This window comes from Blennius ocellaris, assembly GCF_963422515.1.
Source record: "Blennius ocellaris genome assembly, chromosome: 16".
Lineage (NCBI taxonomy): Eukaryota > Metazoa > Chordata > Actinopteri > Blenniiformes > Blenniidae > Blennius > Blennius ocellaris.
The window spans coordinates 19,806,462-19,830,918 of NC_137665.1; the positions used below are offsets into that span (position 1 = coordinate 19,806,462).

At 48.5% G+C, this 24,457-nt stretch overlaps 1 protein-coding gene across 3 annotated transcripts; it reads left to right on the forward strand.

Moving 5' to 3' along the window:
• The first annotated feature begins 915 nt into the window (after positions 1-915).
• scn4ab (sodium channel, voltage-gated, type IV, alpha, b) lies at positions 916-23,485 on the forward strand. 3 transcript variants are annotated; one of them, XM_080511614.1, is made up of 28 exons: positions 916-1,029; positions 1,166-1,256; positions 2,524-2,652; positions 2,749-2,840; positions 4,036-4,314; positions 4,395-4,458; positions 4,747-4,888; positions 4,978-5,178; positions 5,271-5,352; positions 6,245-6,483; positions 7,981-8,052; positions 8,498-8,599; positions 9,581-9,937; positions 11,671-11,887; positions 12,525-12,799; positions 13,366-13,474; positions 13,609-13,769; positions 13,949-14,122; positions 14,665-14,787; positions 15,322-15,606; positions 16,315-16,368; positions 16,875-17,012; positions 17,098-17,202; positions 17,555-17,825; positions 18,303-18,924; positions 19,337-19,481; positions 19,588-19,665; positions 20,713-23,485. In XM_080511614.1, exons 2-28 carry the CDS (start codon positions 1,186-1,188, stop codon positions 21,094-21,096), a joined length of 4,971 nt encoding a protein of 1,656 aa, XP_080367740.1. In that variant the 5' UTR covers positions 916-1,029; positions 1,166-1,185; the 3' UTR covers positions 21,097-23,485. The 3 variants fall into 3 exon arrangements, 2 of the variants coding, with proteins under 2 accessions (XP_080367740.1, XP_080367741.1); XR_013936973.1 differs by having other exon boundaries at positions 921-1,029; positions 19,337-19,515; positions 20,713-20,764; XM_080511615.1 differs by lacking the exons at positions 916-1,029; positions 1,166-1,256; positions 2,524-2,652; positions 2,749-2,840 and having other exon boundaries at positions 4,085-4,314; positions 4,758-4,888.
• The last annotated feature ends 972 nt before the right edge of the window (positions 23,486-24,457 follow it).

Genomic DNA, 24,457 nt, shown 5'->3' on the forward strand with positions numbered 1-24,457 from the left:
GACAGCTAGTAATCTGTACTCTGTCAGCTCGTAATCTGTACTCTGGCAGCTAGTAATCTGTACTCTGACACCTAATAATCTGTACTCTGACAGCTAGTAATCTGTACTCTGACACCTAATAATCTGTACTCTGACAGCTAGTAATCTGTACTCTGACACCTAATAATCTGTACTCTGTCAGCTCGTAATCTGTACTCTGGCAGCTAGTAATCTGTACTCTGACACCTAATAATCTGTACTCTGACAGCTAGTAATCTGTACTCTGACACCTAATAATCTGTACTCTGTCAGCTCGTAATCTGTACTCTGGCAGCTAGTAATCTGTACTCTGACACGTAGTAATCTGTACCCTGACACATAATAATCTGTACTCTGACAGCTCGTAATCTGTACTCTGGCAGCTAGTAATCTGTACTCTGATACCTAGTAATCTGTACTCTGACACCTAATAATCTGTACTCTGACAGCTAATAATCTGTACTATGACAGCTAGTAATCTGTACTCTTAGAAGAGGTATTCCCCAGACCTTGATGCTGATTGGCTCTCTCTCTCTGATGGCAGATCCCAGAGGAAGATCTTCCTCGGCCGGCCAGTGACTTGGAGGCAGGGAAGCCCCTCCCCTTTATCTATGGAAACCCGCCCCCCGAGTTTCACAACACGCCATTGGAGGAGCTGGATCCCTTCTATCAATCACAGAAGGCCTGTCTCATTTTACTCAAAGCTGTATCAGTGAAGTAGTCTGAGTTGTACTTGTAATCTTAGGGAGTTACTGTTGGTAACAAAGTTACTTGAATGACCTGGTAACTAAGTTACTTGGTGACGAGGTTACCTGGTAACCACTGTAAGCACGGTAGCCATGGTGTCCAGGGTAACCAGGGTAGCCATGGTAACACTGTGTGTCTCTCTGCAGACCTTCATCGTGGTCAGCAAAGGGAACGTCATCTACAGGTTTAACGCTGACCCGGCGTGTTTCCTGCTCAGTCCCTTCAACCCTCTGAGGACCGGCGCCATCAAGATCCTCATCCATTCATATCCTTCGCCCTGTCACAGTCCTGGTCCTGCATGTTTTCACTGTTGGCTCAATCTAACGAATGAGTCACGATGAAGGAGCCGATCGATCAGGTTGACCGACGGTCTGGAGGCTGATTTTCCTTAAAAGCAAAACGTTCTTCAGTTTGTTCATTATGGTGACGATTCTAGCCAACTGTGTGTTCATGACCATGAGTGACCCCCCGGCCTGGAGCAAGACTGTGGAGTGAGCGCGCACACACACACACACACACACACGCACACACACACACACACACACACACACACACACACACACACACACACACACACACACACACACACACACACACACACACACACACACACACACACACACACACACGTTGTGACTGTTTGTCACAACTTCACTTCTTTCAGCGTCACTTTGTTTCTATCAGCCACACACTGACTAAACTTGCCACACTTCCTGCTTTCTGTAATACTGACCTCCACACCATTGTGGGCGGGGCCATGGTAGTCCACATCATTGTGGGCGGGGCTACATCAGGTTGTCCTGCTCATCAGCGGCCAGATTAACCCGGAGATCCAACCCTCACTGTTAGAAGGCCTCTGGTTCTTGACGAAGGGATGGAGGGAGGAGAGTCTCAGGTCGTGTCTCAGGTTGTGTCTCAGGTCGTGTCTCAGGACATGTCTCAGGTTGTGTCTCAGGTTGTGTCTCAGGTCATGTCTCAGGTCGTGTCTCAGGTCATGTCTCAGGTTGTGTCTCAGGTCGTGTCTCAGGTCGTGTCTCCTGTCTTGTCTCTTGTCATGTCTCAGGTTGTGTCTCAGGTCGTGTCTCCTGTCTTGTCTCTTGTCGTGTCTCAGGTCATGTCTCAGATCATGTCTCAGGTTGTGTCTCCTCTCGTGTCTCAGGTCATGTCTCAGGTTGTGTCTCAGGTCATGTCTCAGGTTGTGTCTCCTCTCATGTCTCAGGTTGTGTCTCCTCTCGTATCTCAGGTTCTGGCTCAGGTTGTGTCTCCTGTCATGTCTCAGGTTGTGTCTCAGGTCGTGTCTCAGGTCATGTCTCAGGTCGTGTCTCAGGTTATGTCTCCTCTTGTGTCTCAGGTTCTGGCTCAGGTTGTGTCTCCTGTCATGTCTCAGGTCGTGTCTCAGGTTGTGTCTCCTCTGGTGTCTCAGGTTGTGTCTCAGGTCGTGTCTCAGGTCATTTCTCAGGTTGTGTCTCAGGTTGTGTCTTCTGTCGTGTCTCAGGTTGTGTCTCCTCTGGTGTCTCAGGTTGTGTCTCAGGTCATTTCTCAGGTTGTGTCTCAGGTCGTGTCTCAGGTTGTGTCTCAGGTTGTGTCTCAGGTTGTGTCTTCTGTCGTGTCTCAGGTCGTATCTCAGGTTGTGTCTCCTCTGGTGTCTCAGGTCGTGTCTCAGGTCATTTCTCAGGTTGTGTCTCAGGTCGTGTCTCAGGTTGTGTCTTCTGTCGTGTCTCAGGTTGTGTCTCAGGTCGTGTCTTGTGTCCTCCACAGGTACGTGTTCACAGGAATCTATACGTTCGAGGCGACGGTCAAAGTTTTGTCTCGAGGATTCTGCATCGGATCTTTCACCTTCCTTAGAGACCCGTGGAACTGGCTGGACTTCATGGTCATCAGCATGGCGTAAACACACACACACTACAATCAGTATTTTTAATGATACTGATGATGATGATGATGATGATGATGATGATGATGATGATGATGATGATGATGCAGGTATCTGACGGAGTTCGTGGATTTGGGGAACGTTTCTGCATTGAGGACGTTCAGGGTTCTACGAGCGTTGAAAACCATCACGGTCATACCGGGTCAGTGTCCTTGCTTCTCCACCTCTGATTGGCTGCTCCTGATTGGCTGCTCCTGATTGACTGCTCCTGATTGAAGAGCAGAAGAATAGAATCAAACGCCTTTAATTGTCATTTTACAAACATTGTACAACGAAATTGGAAGCTCTCTTATTCGGTGCAAGGATCAGCAACTCACATAAAAAAAGTATAAATATCTAAAAAAAAAAAACACATAAGAGGGGGTTTAAAATCTTCACACATTAAAAAGTATTGCACAGTGTCGTCACGCAGTAGCTTTGGGGAAGAAGCTTGTAAACATTGTCCTCGCTTGTAAACATCTTCGGCTCCTGCCAGAGTCAGTGTCAGGTTGTTGTCTGACCAGTTTGGTGACGGGGATGTCCGGGATGATGGTGTTGAATGCCGAGCTGGAATCCACAAAGAGCATGCTGGCATAGCTCTGCCGTTGTTCTAGATGTGTGAGCGCAGCGTGCAGAGCTCTAGTTGTCGGTGGTGGGGACGACTGCTTGGGCCAGGGCAAGGTTGAAGATCCTGCAGAGGACACGTGTCAGCTGGTGGGCACATGCTTTCGGCACCTTGCCTGGTACTCCGTCTGGCCCTGCAGCCTTCACTGCCAGGAGCACGCGCCTCACATCATGTTCCTCTACAGTGAGTGTGTGTGTGTGGGGGGGGGGGGAATCCTGATGAGGGTGAAGGCACTGCGGTGTGTCGAAGAGGGCAAAGAAACTGTTGAGCTCCTCTGCTAGCGACTCACTCAGGTCTCCTGGTGATGCATCACAGCCTCTGTAGTTCGTGATGCTTGGTCGCCCCTGCCACACCTCCCGTGGTCTGTTGCTGGTGAGGTATGGGGTCCGCGTTGGCATTTTCAACACCTCTTTTCAGATCAGCTCGAGCCGAGCTGCACAGAGCTCTGTCACCTGACCTGACGGCAGTGTTGCAGGCCTTGAGGAGGGAGCGTACCTGGCCGGTCATCCACGGTATCTGATTTGGAAAAACCCAGATTGTGTTTGTCCGCAGACACAGTGTCCATACAGAACTTTATGTGGTCCAGCACCGTCCATGGGTATTGGTAGTCAAATAGACCCCAGTCTGTGTGATGGAAACAGTCCTGTAGATCACTGAGGGCATTCTCAGGCCAGGTTGTTACAGTCTGCTCCTGATTGGCTGCTCCTGATTGGCTGCTCCTGATTGGCTGCAGGTCTGAAGACGATTGTCGGAGCTCTCATCCAATCGGTGAAGAAGCTCAGTGACGTCATGATCCTGACCGTCTTCTGCCTCAGCGTCTTCGCTCTCATTGGTCTACAACTCTTCATGGGGAACCTGCGACAGAAGTGTGTCCTCACCCCACCTTCGTTTGGCAACCTCACAGCTGATGGTTTCCAGAGCAACGGCACCCAAAGCAACGGCACCCAAAGCAACGGCACCCAAAGCAACGACACCGGAAGCTTCGATTACTACGACTACATCAACAATCCAGGTATTCCAGGTGTCTGTCTGTCCGTTACTGTCTCTCTGTCGGTCTGTCTGTCCCTGTAACTCCTGGTCTGTCTCTTCCAGATAACTACTACTATGTCCCAGGTCAGCTGGACGCGCTGCTCTGTGGAAACAGTTCCGACGCCGGGTTCGTCCACATGTCCTACTGTATCTATTCCACTCCAAGTACAACTGCTGCCGTTAGTTACACTACCACCGATACTGCTACTAGATGCACTACTACCAGTCCTACCACTAGTTACACTACCCCAAGTTCTCCTACTGGCTACCCTACTACCATTACTCCTACTAGTTACATGACTCTCAGTACTAGTGGTTACACTCCAACCGGTACTGCTGTTAGTGACGATGATGGTGATGATAATGATGATGATGGAGATGATGAAGATGATGATGAAGATGATGATGTGTTCAGGGTCTGTCCAGAGGGCTTCACCTGTCTCAAAGCCGGCAGGAATCCGAACTACGGCTACACGAGCTACGACTCCTTCGGTTGGGCCTTCCTGGCTCTGTTCAGACTGATGACTCAGGACTTCTGGGAAAACCTGTTCCAGCTGGTCAGTCTGTCCCCATCTCACCTGTCTGTCTCACGTGTCTGCCTTATCCGTCTGCCTCACATGTCTGTCCCCCCCCCCAACCCCGGAAGACCCTGCGTGCGGCGGGTAAGACCTACATGGTGTTCTTCGTGGTGGTGATCTTCCTGGGCTCCTTCTACCTGATCAACCTGATCCTGGCGGTGGTGGCCATGGCCTACGCCGAGCAGAACGAGGCCACGCAGGCGGAGGCCAGGCAGAAGGAGGAGGAGTACGCCGCCGTCCTGGAGGTGCTGCGGAAGAGGGAGGAGGAGGTCCGCTGGCACTCAGTCTCACTTCCACCCTCACCTCATCTCCACCTTCGCCTCACCTCACCTCACCTCACCTCCACACTCTGTCATTACAGCAGGCGGCCTGCAGGGCGGCCCTCCGTGAGAAACAGGGCGGAGACATGAAGAACCAGGAGCAGGAGCCCACAGCACAGGACGGTACAGGCATCCGTCAGCCATTCATTCTGATTCTACCCAGGTCAGGGGCATGGTGGAGGAGCAGGGTGGAGGAGGTCAGGGACAGGGTGGAGTAGGTCCACGGCTGGGTGGAGGAGGTCAGCGGCAGGGTGGAGGAGCAGGGTGGAGGAGGTCAGCGGCAGAGAAGAGGAGGTTGGGGACAGGGTGGAGGAGGTCAGGGTGGAGGAGGTCAGGGGCAGGGTGGAGGAGGTCAGAGTAGAGGAGGTCAGTGGCAGGGTGCAGGATGTCAGGGTGGAGGATGTCAGCGGCAGGGTGGAGGAGGTCAGCGGCAGGGTTGAAGATGTCAGCGGCAGGGTGGAGGAGGTCAGCGGCAGGGTGGAGGATGTCAGCGGCAGGGTGGAGGAGGTCAGCGGCAGGGTGGTGGAGGTCAGGGTGGAGGAGGTCAGGGTGGAGGATGTCAGCAGCAGGGTGGAAGAGGTCAGCGGCAGGGTGGAGGAGGTCAGCGGCAGGGTGCAGGATGTCAGCGGCAGGGTGGAGGATGTCAGGGTGGAGGAAGTCAGCGGCAGGGTGGAGGATGTCAGCGGCAGGGTGGAGGAGGTCAGCGGCAGGGTGGAGGAGGTCAGTGGCAGGGTGGAAGAGGTCAGCGGCAGGGTGGAGGAGGTCAGCGGCAGGGTGGAGGAGGTCAGCGGCAGGGTGCAGGATGTCAGCGGCAGGGTGGAGGATGTCAGCGGCAGGGTGGAGGAGGTCAGCGGCAGGGTGGTGGAGGTCAGCGGCAGGGTGCAGGATGTCAGCGGCAGGGTGGAGGATGTCAGCGGCAGGGTGGAGGAGGTCAGCGGCAGGGTGGTGGAGGTCAGCGGCAGGGTGGGGGTAGAGGTGGTGTGATCTCTCCTGGTTGAACTGGGGATGTGTGCAGAGCTGGAGGAGGAGCAGCGGCCCTGCGCCCCCTGCTGGTACACCTTTGCCCAGCGGGTCCTGCAGTGGAACTGCTGTGGCTGCTGGCGGTGGATGAAGCAGCGGCTCCACGCCGTCGTCATGGATCCGTTCGTCGACCTCGGAATCACCGTGTGCATCGTCCTCAACACCGTGTTCATGGCCATGGAGCACTACCCCATGACGCAGAGCTTCGAGGAGCTGCTGGGTGTCGGCAACCTGGTGAGAGGGCGAGGGGGGCCACTCTGGTTCTCTCTGGATTAACTTCGAGATTAATTCTGGTTCCTTCTGGATTAACTTCAAGATTAACTCTGGTTCTGTCTGGATTAGCTTCTCGATTAGTTCTGGTTTACATTCTGGTTTAATGTCAGGATTAACTCTGGTTCTGTCTGGATTAACTTCTAGATTAACTCTGGTTCTGTCTGGATTGATTTCTCGATTAGTTCTGGTTTATATTCTGGATTAATGTCAGGATTAATGCTGTTCTCTATGGATTAACTCTGGTTCTCTCTGGATTAACTTCTGGATCAATTCTGGTTCCTTCTGGATTAACTTCTGGATTAACTCTGTTCTCTCTGGATTAATGTCAGGATTAACTCTGTTCTCTCTGTATTAACTCTGGTTTATATTCTGGATTAATGTCAGGATTAACTCTGGTTCTCTCTGGATTAACCTCTGTATTAACTCTGGTTTATATTCTGGATTAATGTCAGGATTAACTCTGGTTCTCTCTGGATTAACTTCGAGATTAAGTCTGGTTCCTTCTGGATTAACTCTGGTTCTGTCTGGATTAGCTTCTCGATTAGTGCTGGTTTATGTTCTGGATTAATGTCAGGATTGCCTGTTCTCTCTGGATTAATGTCAGAATTAACTCTGGTTCGCTCTGGATTAACTTCTGGGTTAACTCAGGTTTATATTCTAGATTAATGTCAGGATTAACTCTGTTCTCTCTGGATTAACTCTGGTTTCTATGCTTGATTAATGTCAGGATTAACTCTGGTTCTCTCTGGATTAATTTAGGGTTAGGGTTAACTCTGGTTCATGCGTTGCAAACTGATTATTTTATGTTTGTCTGAGAATTGATCCGATGTGAATGATTGTTGTTTCTACAAAGTTGGACCGTGGAAGCCGAGGAACCGGCCTGTAGGTAGTGAAGTGGACTTTATCTCCAGTTTTACCTTGGCTATTGTTATTTTATTTTGAAATTTACTGGATTGGAATGACAAATGACAGCAGTGGGCCAGAAGCTCTGAAATCCCTCTATTACCACTTTAGCAGTTTTCATGTCTATTTCATTACACTCAGTACACAGTTTGGTATTTAGATTTATTTACAATATCTAGTGTTTTGTTCTCCTCCACTGCTGTGAGGAACGTGGAGCAACTTCCTGTCACTGATACAATAAAAGTCTCTTCAGGGTTGAATGTTGGTCGAGTGTTTACAAACAAGTTGTTAAAACTGTAAACAATTTCTTCCATTTGTCCTTTTTTGTTCCATTTTCAACAAAGTATTGAGGATAACTGTCCTCTACAACCATTGTTGATCATTTATTTAATGTGTCCCTGATTCCGTACATATCATTTTATTATTATTCAATATTTACTTTAATGTTCCTTCATATTATTGTATTATTCTTTAATATTGACTATTGACTGATCAGTGGACTGATCAATGCATTGATCAGCATTGATTGTTAGTAACTTCCTGTTTGCTCCTCAGGTCTTCACAGGGATATTTACAGCTGAAATGATCCTCAAGCTTCTGGCCATGGACCCGTACTACTACTTCCAGGTTAGACCATGACCCCCCCCGAACCACGACCCCCCCCGAACCACGACCCCCCTCTGAACCATGACCCCCCTCTGAACCATGACCCCCCCCAAACCATGACCCCCTCTGAACCATGACCCCCCCCAAACCATGACCCCCTCTGAACCATGACCCCCCCCGAACCATGACCCCCTCTGAACCATGACCCCTCCTGAACCATGACCCCCCCCGAACTATGACCCCCCCCGAACCATGACCCCCCCCGAACCATGACCCCCCCCGAACCATGACCCCCCCCAAACCATGACCCCCTTCTGAACCATGACCCCCCCCGAACCATGACCCCCTCTGAACCATGACCCCCCCGAACCATGACCCCCCCCTGAATCATGACCCTGGTTCTGCAGGTTGTCCTGCTCTGGGCCTGGTTCTGCAGGTTCTGCTCTGAGGTGCTCTATGCTTGCAGGTGGGCTGGAACATCTTTGACAGCATCATCGTGACGATGAGTCTGGTGGAACTGGGACTGGCCAACGTCCAGGGACTGTCGGTGCTGCGCTCCTTCAGACTGGTCAGTGCATCTTCATCTTCATCTTCATCTTCTTCTTCATCCTCATCCTCATCCTCATCCTCATCCTCATCTCCACCTTCATCTTCATCCTCATCCTCATCCTCATCCTCATCTCCACCTTCACCTTCATCCTCATCTTCACTTTCATTTCCACCTTCATCTTCACCATCTTCCTCACTTCACCACACTGCAATCTGTAATACCTCATCCCTATAGTAATCTGTAATCCCTGGTTCTCCCTGTACTAATATGTAATCCCTGGTTCTCCCTGTAGTAATCTGTAATTCCCAGTTCTCCCTATACTGATTATCCTAGTAGTAATCTGTAATCCCCAGTTCTCCCTATACTGATCTGTAATCCCTGATTCTCCTAGTAGTAATCTGTAATCCCTTGTTCTCCCGGTAGTAATCTGTAATTCCTGGTTCTCCCAGTAGTAATCTGTAATCCCTGATTCTCCCAGTAGTAATCTGTAATCCCTGGTTTTCCCTGTACTAATCTGTAATCCCTGGTTCTCCCTGTAGTAATCTGTAATCCCTGGTTCTCCTGGTAGTAATCTGTAATCCCTGGTTCTCCCTGTACTCATCTGTAATCCCTGGTTCTCCCTGTAGTAATCTGTAATCCCTGATTTTCCCAGTAGTAATCTGTAATCCCTGATTCTCCCAGTAGTAATCTGTAATCCATGGTTCTCCCTGTAGTAATCTGTAATCCCCAGTTCTCCCTATACTGATCTGTAATCCCTGATTCTCCTGGTAGTAATCTGTAATCCCTGGCTCTCCCAGTAGTAATCTGTAATCCCTGGTTCTCCCGGTGGTAATCAGTAATCCCCAGTTCTCCTTGTACTGATCTGTAATCCCTGGTTCTCCCAGGAGTAATCTGCAATCCCTGGCTCTCCCAGTAGTAATATGTAATCCCTGGCTCTCCCAGTAGTAATATGTAATCCCTGGCTCTCCCAGTAGTAATATGTAATCCCTGGTTCTCCAGATGCGAGTGTTCAAACTGGCCAAGTCATGGCCGACGCTCAACATGCTGATCAAGATCATCGGGAACTCGGTGGGCGCTCTGGGGAACCTGACCCTGGTCCTCGCCATCATCGTCTTCATCTTCGCCGTGGTGGGCATGCAGCTGTTTGGGCGGAGCTACAGGGACTGCGTGTGCCGCATCGCCGCCGACTGCCAGCTGCCGCGCTGGCACATGACCGACTTCTTCCACGCCTTCCTCATCATCTTCAGGATCCTGTGTGGCGAGTGGATCGAGACCATGTGGGACTGCATGGAGGTGGCGGGACAGACCATGTGTCTCCTGGTCTTCATGATGGTCATGGTCATCGGCAACCTGGTGGTGAGTGTCCACTAAATGTCCACTACATGTCCGATACATTTCCACTAAATGCCCACTGCATGTCCACCATACCACTAAATGTCCACTGCATGTCCATCATACCACTAAATGTTCACTGTATGTCCACTGCATGTCCACCATACCAGTAAATGTCCACTGTATGTCCACTGCATCTCCACCATACTACTAAATGTCCACTGCATGCCCAACATACCACTAAATGTCCACTGCATGTTCACGACATGTCCATCATACCACTAAATGTCCACTGCATTTTCACTACATGTCCACTATACCACTAAATGTCAGCTGCATGTCTACCATACCACTAAATGTCCACTGTATGTCCACTGCATGTCCACCATACCACTAAATGTCCACTGCATGCCCATCATACCAGTAGATGTCCACTGGGTGTCCACCATACCACTAAATGTCCACTGCATGTCCACCATACCAGTGAATGTCCACCACCAGCAATGAGCAGCACAGTAGCAGAGACGGTGATTGTCCCTCAGGGGGACTAACGTCCAGATCTCACTGCACAACGTCACAAAACGTCCCTGGAGGAACAGATAAGGCTCATCGCTCCCCGACCGTCACTTTATTTACCCTCATGTGTCTGCTTCCTTTCTCCGTCCTGACGTCTCCCAGCTGTGGACAGCGCCACCGTGTGGCTGAAACATTCATTGAGCACTGTACTAACTGCTGTTTGTGTTTACTGTGATTCATTGTGTTTACAGTCACTGCCGACATCCAATATGGCAGCGCAATGACTCTTGACGTCACTTTGTCATGTGGGTGAAGAACCACAATAAGTAGGACACTGGCCAAGGACACTGTATAAGGAGAATGTTCCTCTTGGCCCAGGACACTGTATAAGTAGAATGTTCCTCTTGGCCCAGGACACTGTATAAGTAGAATGTTCCTCTTGGCCCAGGACACTGTATAAGTAGAATGTTCCTCTTGGCCCAGGACACTGTATAAGGAGAATGTTCCTCTTGGCCCAGGACACTGTATAAGGAGAATGTTCCTCTTGGCCCAGGACACTGTATAAGTAGAATGTTCCTCTTGGCCCAGGACACTGTATAAGGAGAACGTTCCTCTTGGCCCAGGACACTGTATAAGGAGAATGTTCCTCTTGGCCCAGGACACTGTATAAGAAGAATGTTCCTCTTGGCTCAAGGGTACATCCGAATAGTCCCTCCTTTCTCCTTTCCTATCTACTTTTCCTTAATGAAGTCACGATAATAATCTGATGGCGGCGCAGGTTAGTGATGTCAGCCGTGGTGAAAAATCTATGGATTTCTGAAAATGGACAACTAAAGACGCACACTTTCACAACACTTTCCTTTAACCGCTGATATAATCTCAAATCTCTCTACTTAAACACCTTAAGGAAAAGTAGATAGGAAAGTAAATAGGAAGGACCATTTGGATGTACCCATGTTGCACTTGGAGTTCAATCATCCAATCAGCAAACGGTCCTTCCAGTGACCCTTGAGCAGAGCCAAACACACAAAGACCTTTGTCCAGGTCGTCCTCGTCCTCATTACTTAACTGACTCCTGCAGCACTGACAGTCATGTGAAAGGATGTTACTGTCTGAAAACTTCCTGTCTGCGGACTTCCTGTCTGTGGACATCCTGTCTGCGGACTTCCAGTCCATAGACTTCCTGTCTGTAGACTTCCTGGTGCGTTACAGGTCCTGAACCTGTTCCTGGTGTGTTCCAGGTCCTGAACCTGTTCCTGGCGCTGCTCCTGAGCTCCTTCAGTGGAGAGAACCTGGCGGCGCCAGAGGAAGAAGGAGAGAACAACTTGCAAATCGCCATGAACCGGATCAGCAGGGCTGGGGCCTGGATCAAGACCAGGATCCTGGAACACGTGTGGTCTATCCTGGGGAAGAAGACTGGTCTGGACCCGGCCCAGAACCCGGACCTGGACGAGACTGGTGGGACCAGACTTCAGTAGTTTGCAGTAGTGTACAGTGGTGTTTCAGTCAGGGCCAGCAGTAACAAAATGCAACCCCCCCTCTAAATAAAGTATTGTAGCCGATACAGCCAATGGAACAGCCGCACATTGTGTACAACAGTAGAAATACAATCAGAATCCAGTGGAAGGCCACTGTTATGCATCAGTGCTTGATCCACAACAACATGACAGCTGATCAACAAACACAACACATCAAGCCACTGAGCAGCATCGCCATAGCTAGTGCTGAAGAGTAAACATGTTCTGGAGCTTGATTGGCTGATGATCCTGTCACTCAACATTTTAAGCCAATAGGTCCAGCTTCCATCAGAGGTTAGCAATGAAGCTACTGCTGGTCCCAGCAGAGGAAAGGAGCTGTGATGCGTTTGAAGGACATAGGAGATTTGAGCTCCACACACTAGAACCAGTCGTCTTCTGGATAAAGTTGCTACAGTCACTAATTGATTCCAAACACAGATTTCAGAATCACTTTTTAATTATTAGAAAATAAAAATAAAAAGTAATTTTTGACGGTGCTGGCCCTGACTGCACACCACTGGCAGTTTATCATTCCAGGAAACTTGTTCTGGAAAATGTTTGTCTGTTGATGATTCCAGCGACTGGTCCACACCAGGACCTGGAGAAGGAGGAGGCGCTACCTTTGACCCCTGTGACCTCTGTGGCCTCCCACCAATCAGCATCACAGAACCCAGAGCTCCAAAGTAACGACGTCAACCTGAGCAGCAACTACAAGAACATTTCCTGTCTGAGAGTCCCGATCGCCCAATCAGAGTCCGAGGAGGAGGAAGATGAGGAAGATGAGGAGGAAGATGAGGAAGAGGAGGAGGAAGATGAGGAAGAGGAGGAGGGAGATGGAGTGAAACACTCCAAAGTAAATGTTGCTCTGCCTGCTGCTGTTTCTCTTCTTTGGCAGAGTCTGTCTCATTTATCACATGGTGTCATCGTGTTGTTTGTCTCATCGTGTTGTTTGTCTCATCATGTTGTTTGTCTCATTGTGTCATCGTGTCGTTTGTCTCATCGTGTCATTTTTCTCATGTCATTGTGTTGTTTGTCTCATCATGTTGTTTGTTTCATCTTGTCATCATGGTGTTTGCTTCATTGTATCATGTGTCTCATCGTGTTTGTCTCATTGTCTCATTGTGTTTGTCTCATCATGTCAGTTTTGTTTGTCTCATCATGTTTGTCTCATTGTGTCATCTGTCTCATCGTGTTTTTCTTATCGTGTCATAGTTTTGTTTGTCTCATCGTATTTGTCTCATTGTGTCATTTGTCTCATCGTGTTTGTATCATCATGCAATAGTTTTGTTTGTCTCACTGTGTTTGTGTCATTGGTCTCATCATGTTTGTCTCATTGTGTCATTTGTTTCTTTGTGTTTGTCTCATGGTGTCATAGTTTAGTTTGTCTCATGGTTGTCTCATTGTGTGGTCTCCATTCAGGACGACAACTCGTCAGTCTGCAGCACCATCCAGAAAGCTCCAGACAACCACGACAACGATGAAGACGATGATGAAGATAAAAACACACCGGCAGACTGCTTCACAGAGAGTACACACACACACACACACACACACACACACACACACACACACACACACACACACACACACACACACACACACACACACACACACACACACACACACACACACACTCACACTGATACTTAATGTGTGTGTCAGAGTGCTACAGGAGGTGTCCCTGTCTGGACCTGGGCCTGGACTTGACCGGGGCCAGAGGAAAGTCCTGGTCTAACCTCAGGAGAACCTGTTTCTTCATCGTGGAGCACAACTACTTCGAGACCTTCATCATCTTCATGATCCTGATGAGCAGCGGGGCGCTGGTACCCTGCTCCTCTTCCTCACTCTGAACTCCTCTTCTTCACTCCTCTTCCTCCCTCTGAAGTCCTCTTCCTCACTCTGAACTCCTCTTCCTCACTGTTGATGTTGTTTTGACCTGCTGCTGATCACACTGATCCCATTATGTGTGTGTGTGTATGTGTGTGTGTGTGTGTGTGTGCAGGCCTTCGAGGACATCTACCTGGAGCAGCGCCGGGTGATCAAGGTGATTCTGGAATATGCCGACCAGGTTTTCACCTTCATCTTCGTCGTGGAGATGATGCTGAAGTGGGTCGCCTACGGCTTCACCACCTACTTCACCAACGCCTGGTGCTGGCTGGACTTCCTCATCGTGGACGTATGACTCACTCACTCTCTCACTCACACTCTCACTCACTCACTCACTCACTCACTCACTCACTCACTCACTCACTCACTCACTCACTCACACTCACTCAGGCTCACGCATTCACTCACTCATGCTCTCACTCACTCACTCACTCACTCACTCACTCATGGTCTCACTCATGCTCTCACTCACTCACTCACTCACTCACTCACTCACTCACTCACTCACTCACTCACTCATGCTCTCACTCACTCACTCACTCACTCACTCACTCACTCACTCACTCACTCACTCACTCACTCACTCATGCTCTCACTCACTCACTCATGCTCTCACTCACTCACTCACTCACTCACTCATGCTCTCACTCACTCACTCACACTCACTCAGGCTGCTCTGATTTGATGATCAGAGCAGGAGAGGGTGTGATGTCATCAGGGAGGGTGTGGTGTAATCGGTCGAGAGTGTAGTGGGGAGGGGATGATCTCATTGGGGGAAGGTGTGATGTCATCAGGGGAAGGTGTGATGTCATCAGCAGGTGTGTGTTCCAGGTGTCTCTGGTGTCGCTGACCGCTAACATCCTGGGATACTCGGAGCTTGGCGCCATCAAGTCGCTCAGGACACTGCGAGCTCTACGACCACTGAGGGCCCTGTCTCGCTTCGAGGGCATGAGGGTGAGACAGGAACCTGAGAGAGACACCTGAGAGAGACAGGCACCTGAGAGAGATAGACACTTGAGAGAGACAGACACCTGAGAGAGACAGGCACCTGAGCGGGACACCTGAGAGGGACAGACACCTGAGAGAGACAGGCATCTGAAAGGGACAGACACATGAAAGGGACAGACACCCGAGAGAGACAGACATGAGAGAGACAGACACTTGAGAGGGACAGACACCTGAGAGGGACAGACACCTGAGAGAGACAGACACATGAGAGAGACAGACACCTGAAAGGGACAGACACCTGAGAGAGACAGGTATCTGAGAGCGACACCTGAGAGACAGACACTTGAGAGCGACACCTGAGAGAGACAGACACCCGAGAGGGACAGACACCTGAGAGGGACAGACACCTGAGAGGGACAGACACCTGAACGAGACAGATGGCAAAGATGTGAATGTTTTCAGGCTTATATTGAGTCTATAGGGCCCCAGAGGTCCACGTCTCCGTCAGCTCTTCCCCCTGCTCCGCCCCCTGTCCTGCAGGTGGTGGTGAACGCGCTGGTGGGGGCGATCCCCTCCATCTTCAACGTGCTGCTGGTGTGTCTGATCTTCTGGCTGATCTTCTCCATCATGGGCGTCAACCTGTTCGCCGGGAAGTTCTTCTTCTGCTACAACGTGACGGCGGCCGAGGCCTTCGACCCCCAGCAGGTGGACAACAAGACAGAGTGTCTCGCCCTGATGGCGTCCAACGCCTCCGCCGTCCGCTGGACCAACACCAAGGTCAACTACGACAACGTGGGCATGGGATACCTGTCGCTACTGCAGGTGGTGAGTACCAGTGAATACCAGTACGCCACAGTACCTGTCGCTACAGCAGGTGGTGAGTACTCTGCTTAGAATGCCGGTAGTCCAAAGTACCCAGAGTATCCAGAGTATCCATAGCACTACAGTAATAAGTGACTGGGGGTGGAACTCAGACTCAGTGGGTACCCAATACGATAAAATGTGGGCGGGGCTGTATGCGATATGGGAATGTGCCAGGAGGCGGAGCTTCAGCTCAGGAGGCGGAGCTTCAGTCGTGAGCCTCCGTTCTCAGTGACACAGTGAAAACATTCTCATTGTGAACAACAGCGTCCAGCTGGAGCTCCTCCCCTCCTGTTATTGAGAGGTGGTTGTGGTACTTAAGGTACCATCCATAACTTCACACAACTTTACACAACTTTATACAACTTTACACAACTTTATACAACAAAAACCTGAACCGTCTCGTTCCATCAAACAGGCGGTGGAACCGTGGCTTCAGACATGAAATCTAATTTTAACCAAAGTACCGGTAGTACCAGAGTACCAGTATTACCGGCAGTACCATAACTTCTGGCATGTGCTCTCGTCTCACAGCCAGAAGGTCTTGGGTTCTAATCCCACCTGGTACTGGTACCCAACCCAGCCCCCCCCCCACCCCACGTGTGTGGCTGCTACCGATGATCAATTGTGGAAGCAGTATGATTCTTCTTCTTCTTCTTCTTCTTCTTCTAGGCAACATTTAAAGGTTGGATGGACATAATGTACGCTGCCGTGGACTCCAGAGACGTCAGTACTGCTGAAATACTCACACAAATACTCATACTGACTCTGATACACAAATACTGAAATGCTTTCACGTCGCCCCAGGCTGCACACACAGACACACACACACAGACACACACACACACACACACACACACACACACACACACACACACACACACACACACACACACATGGCGTGAACCAGCAGCAGCAACAGTACGATCATTACTTACGCTTTAGTTTGATTTGTGTGTTTTGAGATATGTGTGTTCATGCCTGTTTGGATGTGTGTGTGTGTGTGTGTGTGTGTGTGTGTGTGTGTGTGTGTGTGTGTGTGTGTGTGTGTGTGTGTGTGTGTGTGTGTGTGTGTGTGTGTATTGTTGAGGGTGTATTGTGTGGCTTAAAGACCCTGAAGGGTCTGTACTCAGTATGAGCAGTATTCCTGGTACTGCCTGAAGTGTCTGGGTACTCAAAACAGACCCGGTCACAGTCTGACGGTCTGGTTGCCATGGTTACTGCGGGTGCAGGTGGAGTCCCAGCCGATGTATGAGGAGAACCTGTACATGTACCTGTACTTCGTCTGCTTCATCATCTTCGGCTCCTTCTTCACCCTCAACCTCTTCATCGGAGTCATCATCGACAACTTCAACCAGCAGAAGGCCAAGATAAGTTTCTCCTCTCACACCAGCTCGTCTCCGGTTGACGTCTCCGGTCGACGTGATTCTCACTGTTCTGGTTTCTTGTTTCCACCTCGGAGGAACCGACATCTTCATGACGGAGGAGCAGAAGAAGTACTACAACGCCATGAAGAAGCTCGGCTCCAAGAAACCCCAGAAACCTGTTCCCCGCCCCGAGGTGAGCACCGACCACCCAGCGCAGAGCGTCTGGAGCCAACGGAGAGTGTCTGTAGCCAGCGTAGAGCAACTGGAGCTAGCATAGAACGTCTGTAGTCAGCATAGAGCGTCTGTAGCCAGCGTAGAGCGTATGTAATCAGCGTAGAGTGTCTGTAGTCAGTGTAGAGCATCTGTGGCCAACGCAGAGTGTCTGTAGCCAACGTAGAGGGTCTGTAACCAATGTAGAGCGTCTGAGAGAATGCAGAGTGACGCTTCTAACTTGGAGACGACTGCAGAGCAACGCTCTGGCAGGTTCCACAGGTTCTAAAAAGTAACTGTCTCTGGGCATCTCCCCCGGTCTCTGGTCCGTCTAGAACCGGTTCCAGGCGCTGGTCTTTGACCTGGTGACCACTCAGGTGTTCGACATCTTCATCATGGTGCTGATCTGCCTCAACATGGTGACCATGATGGTGGAGACGGACGAGCAGAGCCAGGAGAAGGACTTCGTCCTATACTGGATCAACGTGGTCTTCATCGTGGTCTTTACCTCAGAGTGCATCCTGAAGATGGTGGCGCTCCGGCAGCATTACTTCGCTGTGGGCTGGAACATCTTTGACTTCGTGGTCGTCATCCTCTCCGTCGTCGGTGAGTCTGGACGCTCAGCTGACAGTTGTTCAAGTTGTTGACAAGTCTATGAGGACTCTGAACAGTTTGGACACTGGACATTTTGGACTCTGGACTGTTTGGAAAGGGACAGTTTATACTCTAAACTGTTCGGACTAGACAATTTCGCCTTTGGACAGTTTGAACTCTGGACAGTTTGAACTGGACTGTACTGATTGTGGACTGTTTGGACTATGGACAGTTTGGATTGTAGCGATCGTGGGCATTTTGGACTCGTGACAGTTTGGACTCTAAACTGTTCAGACTAGACAGTTTGGCCTCTGGATAATTTGAAATCTGGACAGCTTGGACTCTGGACATTTTGGACTGGACTGTACCGATTGTGGGCTGTTTGGACTCCGGACAGTTGGGACTCCGGACAGTTGGGACTCTGGACAGTTGGGACTCTGGACAGTTTGGACTTTTGACTGTTAACACTGCTCGTCTTCTCCTCGTCAGGTCTGCTCCTTGCTGACATCATCGAGAAGTACTTTGTCTCACCCACGCTCTTCCGTGTGATCCGGTTGGCTCGTATCGGCCGAGTGCTGCGTCTGATTCGCGGGGCGAAGGGAATCCGCACGCTGCTGTTCGCCCTGATGATGTCGCTGCCCGCCCTCTTCAACATCGGCCTGCTGCTCTTCCTCATCATGTTCATCTTCTCAATCTTCGGCATGTCCAACTTCGCCTACGTGAAGAAGGAGGCGATGATCGACGACATGTTCAACTTCGAGAGCTTCGGCAACAGCATGATCTGCATGTTCATGATCACCACGTCGGCCGGGTGGGACGGCCTGCTCAGCCCCATCATGAACACGCCCCCCGACTGCGAGCCTGACGCCGAGAACCCGGGCTCGGCGGTGCGTGGGAACTGCGGCAGCCCGGCGATGGGCATCATCTTCTTCACCACCTACATCATCATGTGCTTCCTGGTGGTGGTCAACATGTACATCGCCATCATCCTGGAGAACTTCAATGTGGCCACGGAGGAGAGCAGCGACCCGCTGTGCGAGGACGACTTTGAAATGTTCTACGAGACCTGGGAGAAGTTCGACCCCGACGCCTCCCAGTTCATCCAGTACAGGTGAGATAATTCAGTACAGGTGAGACAGTGCAGGACAGGTGAGATAATCCAGGATGGGTGAGATAGTCCAGAGCAAGTGAGATAATCCAGGACAGATGAGATAGCCCAGGACAGGTGAGATAGTCCAATACAGGTGCGATAGTCCAGGACAGGTGAAAATAAACCAGGGCAGGTGAGACAGTCCAGAGCAAGTGAGATAATTCAGTACAGGTGAGATAATCCAGGGCAGGTGAAGTACAGGTGAGATCATTCAGGGCAGATGAGATAATCCAGGACAGGTGAAAATAAACCAGGGCAGGTTAGATAGTCCAATACAGGTGAGATAATCCAGGATAGGTGAGATGATCCAGGATCGGTGAGATAATCCAGGACAGGTGACAGTAACAGTAACCAGCATCTTGTTGCTCCACAGCGAGCTGTCTCATTTCTGCGACACTCTGCGAGATCCTCTGAGGATCCCTAAACCAAACACCATCAAACTGATCCACATGGACCTTCCTCTGGTTCCTGGAGACAAGATCCACTGCCTGGACATCCTGCTGGCACTCACTGCTCAGGTAACTCACCTGCTCAGCTAACTCACCTGCTCAGGTAACTCGCCTTAACCCACCTGTCACACTCCATCCAACCGTCACCATCTGACCTGGTCTGGTCCTTGTGCAGGTGTTGGGGGATTCAGGAGAGATGGACGCTCTGAAAGCCAGCATGGAGGAGAAGTTCATGGCCAACAACCCGTCCAAGGTAACGCCGCCATCATCATTTTAGCCACAACATGATAACAACTTTAGGCACCGACATTGTGAAAAAGGGGTCAAGATGGTCAACGTTGGCAAAAAAAAAATATTTTGGAGGTTTTAGTGTTTCATGTTGCTCAGCTTGAAATTTACCGGGAAGACTTGTCTGTCTCTTGGGACCTGTGGTCCTGTGTTAACAGTTAAATCTGTCCCTACATGGGGTCCATTGTTAGAAAGTCCTCTTTACCAGAGTTTCTACCTGCTTTCATTTGTTTGAAGGCAGAGCTCTGATTGGCCAACATCAATCATTTCCATGTGTTTGCATCACAACCGCTAACTCGCTGTGAGCAGTTGCTAACTAACTGATAACTAGCTACTAACTAGTCAAAAATTACTCCCTAACTAGTCACTAACTCGCTAGTAACTGGTCACTAATGAGTAGACAACTAGATGCTGGTTGCTAACTTGTCACTAACTAGCTGCTAACTTGTCATTATCTCACTGCTAGCTAGTAATAAAGTCGTTGCTAACTAGCTGCTAACTAGTCACTAACTAGATTCTAATTAGTCACTAACTAGTCATTATGAGCTCTGAGTCACTAACTGGCTGTTCACAATCACCAACTAGCCACTAACTAGTTGCTAACTTGTCACTAACTCCTTGCTAACTAGCTACAAACTACTTCCCAACTAGTCCCTAACTAGCTACAAACTAGTTGTTTACTAGATGCAAACTAGCTGCTAACTAGTCACTAACTAGTTGGTAACTAGCTGCTAGTTGCTAATGAGTTATTAACTAATTGGTACCTTGTCACTAACTAGCAGCTAACTGGTCACTAACTAGTCTCTAACTGGTCCCTAACTAGCTACAAACTAGTCATGAACTACTTGCTAACTAGTTCCTAACTAGCTACAAACTAGTCATGTACTTGCTGCTAACTAGCCGCTGAGTCACTGCGATCAAGTGTTTTCTGGCGTTAGCATTACTTGCTAACCTTGCAGGTCATAAACCTAAATCAACGAATCTCAGAAAACGTGAACGTCTCCACCTGTAGGTCTCGTATGAACCAATCAGCAGCACCTTGCGCAGGAAACAGGAAGAGGTCGCGGCGACGGTGATTCAGCGAGCGTTCAGGAAGCACCTCCTGCAGCGGACTGTCAAACTGGCGTCCTACAAACACCGCCAGAGGACGGATGGACGGCGGGACGAGCAGCCGCCACCGGAGACGGAAGGGCTGCTGTGCCAGCGCCTCGGTCAGCTGTACGGCGAGCCGGAGCGGCCCGCCCGGGTGGAGCTCCAGAGTGAACTCCTCCTCCACGCCGCGCCTCCGCCCGGCGCCGCCACGTCTCTGCTGGACGACAGTGAGCAGGAAGCCGCTCCTCCGCCCGGCGCCGCCATGTTTCTGCTGGACGACAGCGTGCGGGAGTCCGTTGTGTGATGCACTTTGCTCCCGCAGGAAGTGAAGTGACCAGTGAAAGGAGCACCTCTGAACACGGAAGCATCCTGCTGAGCCTCCATCGCCTTCACCCTGTGCTCAGAGCTCCGCCCTATGCTCAGAGCTCCACCCTGCACTCAGAGCTCCGCCCTATGCTCAGAGCTCCGCCCCCAGGAGGGACTCATTGATTTGTCATCATGAAGAGGTCTGTCTTGATGGAGCTCCTGGTGGGTTGAGGCCCTCGTGGGTGGAGCCGCTCCTGAAGGGGCAAACCAGGCTGACGGCTGTGTGATTACGTGATGGAGATCAATATGTCTGCTTCGCTTGTTTTATTGAACTGTTGTGAGGCTGCTGACACCCGACCTCCACCCGACCTCCACCTGCCTCCTGCTGATTGGTCTTCTGGGCTGCAGGTGAGTGTGATGGTGAGTCGACCAATCAGGACGCAGGATCCTGAGCTGCTTCAAGTGACTGAACTGAAGTGAAACTGCAACAGAAAGAAACCAAAGGAAAGTGTTGTGCAACGAGAGATTCAACTCTGTTTATTTATTGATTTACTGATTTATTGATTTATTGTCAAGCAACACAAAGTAATTTTAGTGAACAAAAGCAACAAATCGAGTCGAGGAAAGAAAAAACGATTTAACAGGAAGAAACGTTTGAATATTAATGTCTGTCCATCATGAAGAACTCCTCTCATCTGCTCCCCCTTTTCTTTCTTTCTTTCTTTCTTTCTTCAGTAATAATTGATCAGTGTGCTGAGTCGTGTTGTTGGTGAAGTTAGGTTGTAATTCTTTTCCTTCTGGACACTCACACTTTGTGAATTCTGTGTTGTGTGACTGACGAGTCATCATTTCTGATTGATGAGTCGTCACTTCTGATTGATGAGTCGTCATTTCTGATCTACGAGTCGTCACTTCTGATTGATGAACTATAAATGACAGTTTAGACCTTCAGTACAAATTAATCAATATCAATTAATAAAGATACACTTTCCTGAAGACATCTTTACCACGTCTGTTTATGTTTAAACCACAGTACAGCCAACCTGGATTACAGGTTATTATTTTAGTAACCCAGATTAATTTACCTGAATTAATTTACCTGGATTAACATACCTGAATTAATTTACCTTGGTTAATTTTCCTGGATTAATTTACCTGGATTAATATACATGGATTAATTCAGCTAGATGAACTCACCATGATTAATCTACCTGGAATAACATACCTAGATTAATTTACCTGTATTCACACACCTGGATTAATATAGCTGAATTAACCCACTTGGATTAATTGACCTGGATTAACTCACCTGGATTAATTTACTTGGATGAACTCGCCTGGATTAATTTTTCCTCAATTAATTTAAGTGGATTAACATACCAGGAGTAATTTACCTAGATTAATTTACCTGGATTAACATACCTGAATTAATTTACCTTGATTAATTTTCCTGGATTAGCTCACCTGGATTAATTTACCTGGATTAACGTACATGGATTAATTCAAGTAGATGAACTCACCAAGATTAATCTACCTGAAATAACATATATAGATTAATTTACCTGTATTCACATACCTGGATTAACATACCTGAATTAACCCACTTGGATTAATTGACCTGGAATAACTCACCTGGATTAATTTATCTGGATGAACTCGCCTGGATTAATTTACATTGATTAATTTAAGTGGATTAACATACCTAGAATAATTTACCTGAATTAATTTACCTGTATTAACATACCTGAATTAATTTACCTTGATTCATTTTGCTGGATTAGCTCACCTCGATTCATTTACCTGGATTAACTCACCTAGATTAATTTGCCCGGATTAACTCACCCTGACATTCTGGATCCTGATCAGCATTAACACAAAGCAGGTTACAAACTTGCTAGTTCAACCCAGAGTTTTCCCTTCAGGATCAAAGCGTTCACATAAAAGGGGCGGAGCATGAAGCAGCTGACCAATCACACAGGGAGAAACCCTGCAGAGCAGTTTATGTAATTGAGACTCTTCCTTCCGAGACTCCGCCCACAGTGTGAGGCTCTTCCCAGGTGAGGCTCTTTATTCTCCACTACACAATTTAGTATTTCCCATGTCCCCTTTGATATCGTTCATATTATATATTAACATTTTGGAAGAATAATCTATTTTTGGCTTGTCTTAATGTACTTGTCAATTTATTTTTATATATTTTATATTCATACTCTGTTGCTTGTGTTCTATATTTTATGAAATCTTTGTGTATTTTCTTTTTCTTATTTTACAAGCTTTTTGCAAACCTTTTGTAATCCATGCTTTCTTGGTTATTTTCTCCTTAATAAACGATGCAAATCATATCCTTCAAAATAAAATGTTTCAACATTTTCATCTTGTAACCAAGAATATCTATACAGGTATATGTGTGTGTGTGTGTGTGTGTGTGTGTGTGTGTGTGTGTGTGTGTGTGTGTGTGTGTGTGTGTGTGTGAAATTGTCCACTTTGTACATTCAAATAATAAAATAATCATACTTTTTATGGAAATTTGCTGAATTTGCTATTGTTTATTTCACTGCAGCCTGCAAAGTCCTGGTCCGAGTCGTATCTAAATGATATTAATCTGATTGTTTAGATGAGTGCAGATAATCCTTAAATTAACCCATGACAGAAAACCGGAGTTAATACGGAAGTTAATCCAGAATATAAACCAGAGTTAATCCTGAATTTAATCCAGAATGTAAACCAGAGTTAATCCTGAAATTAATCCAGAATATAAACAGCGTTAATCTAGAATATAAACCAATGTTAATCCAGAATATAAACCAGCGTTAATCCTGAAATTAATCCAGAATATAAACCAGTGTTAATCCAGAATATAAACCAGGGTTTATCCTGAAGTTAATCCAGAATATAACCAGTGTTAATCCTGAAATTAATCCAGAATATAAACCAGCGTTAATCCTTAAATTAATCCACAATATAAAACAGATTTAATCCACAATATAAACCAGATTTAATCCTGAAGTTAATCCGGAAGAGAAAACCAGAGCCCTCCACCACCACCTGTACAGGTGAGTCACTGCACCGTCATCACCATGGAAACGGTACGAGTTTCCGCTGGATGAACTTGTGAATATTAACACGAGAGAAGGAAAGAAGGTCAGACGTCATTAATGTGACAAGCAGCGACACAAACATCTGGTGAATATTGATCAGTGACATTGATCTGACTGTTGATCCTCCACTGACACCGCATAACATCACAACACTTCACAAAACAACTTCACAACACATCACAACACTTCACAACACATCACAACACACCACAACACTTCACAAAACAACTTCATAACACTTCACAAAACAACTTCACAACA

Coding starts and splice junctions, on each gene's coding strand:
- scn4ab (XM_080511614.1), top strand. CDS start 1,186: ATGGTGACGATTCTAGCCAACTGTGTGTTCATGACCATGAGTGACCCC. Junction 4,459..4,746: donor GGAAACAGTTCCGACGCCGG/GTTCGTCCACAT, acceptor TGATGTGTTCAG/GGTCTGTCCAGAGGGCTTCA. Junction 13,770..13,948: donor TGATGAGCAGCGGGGCGCTG/GTACCCTGCTCC, acceptor GTGTGTGTGCAG/GCCTTCGAGGACATCTACCT.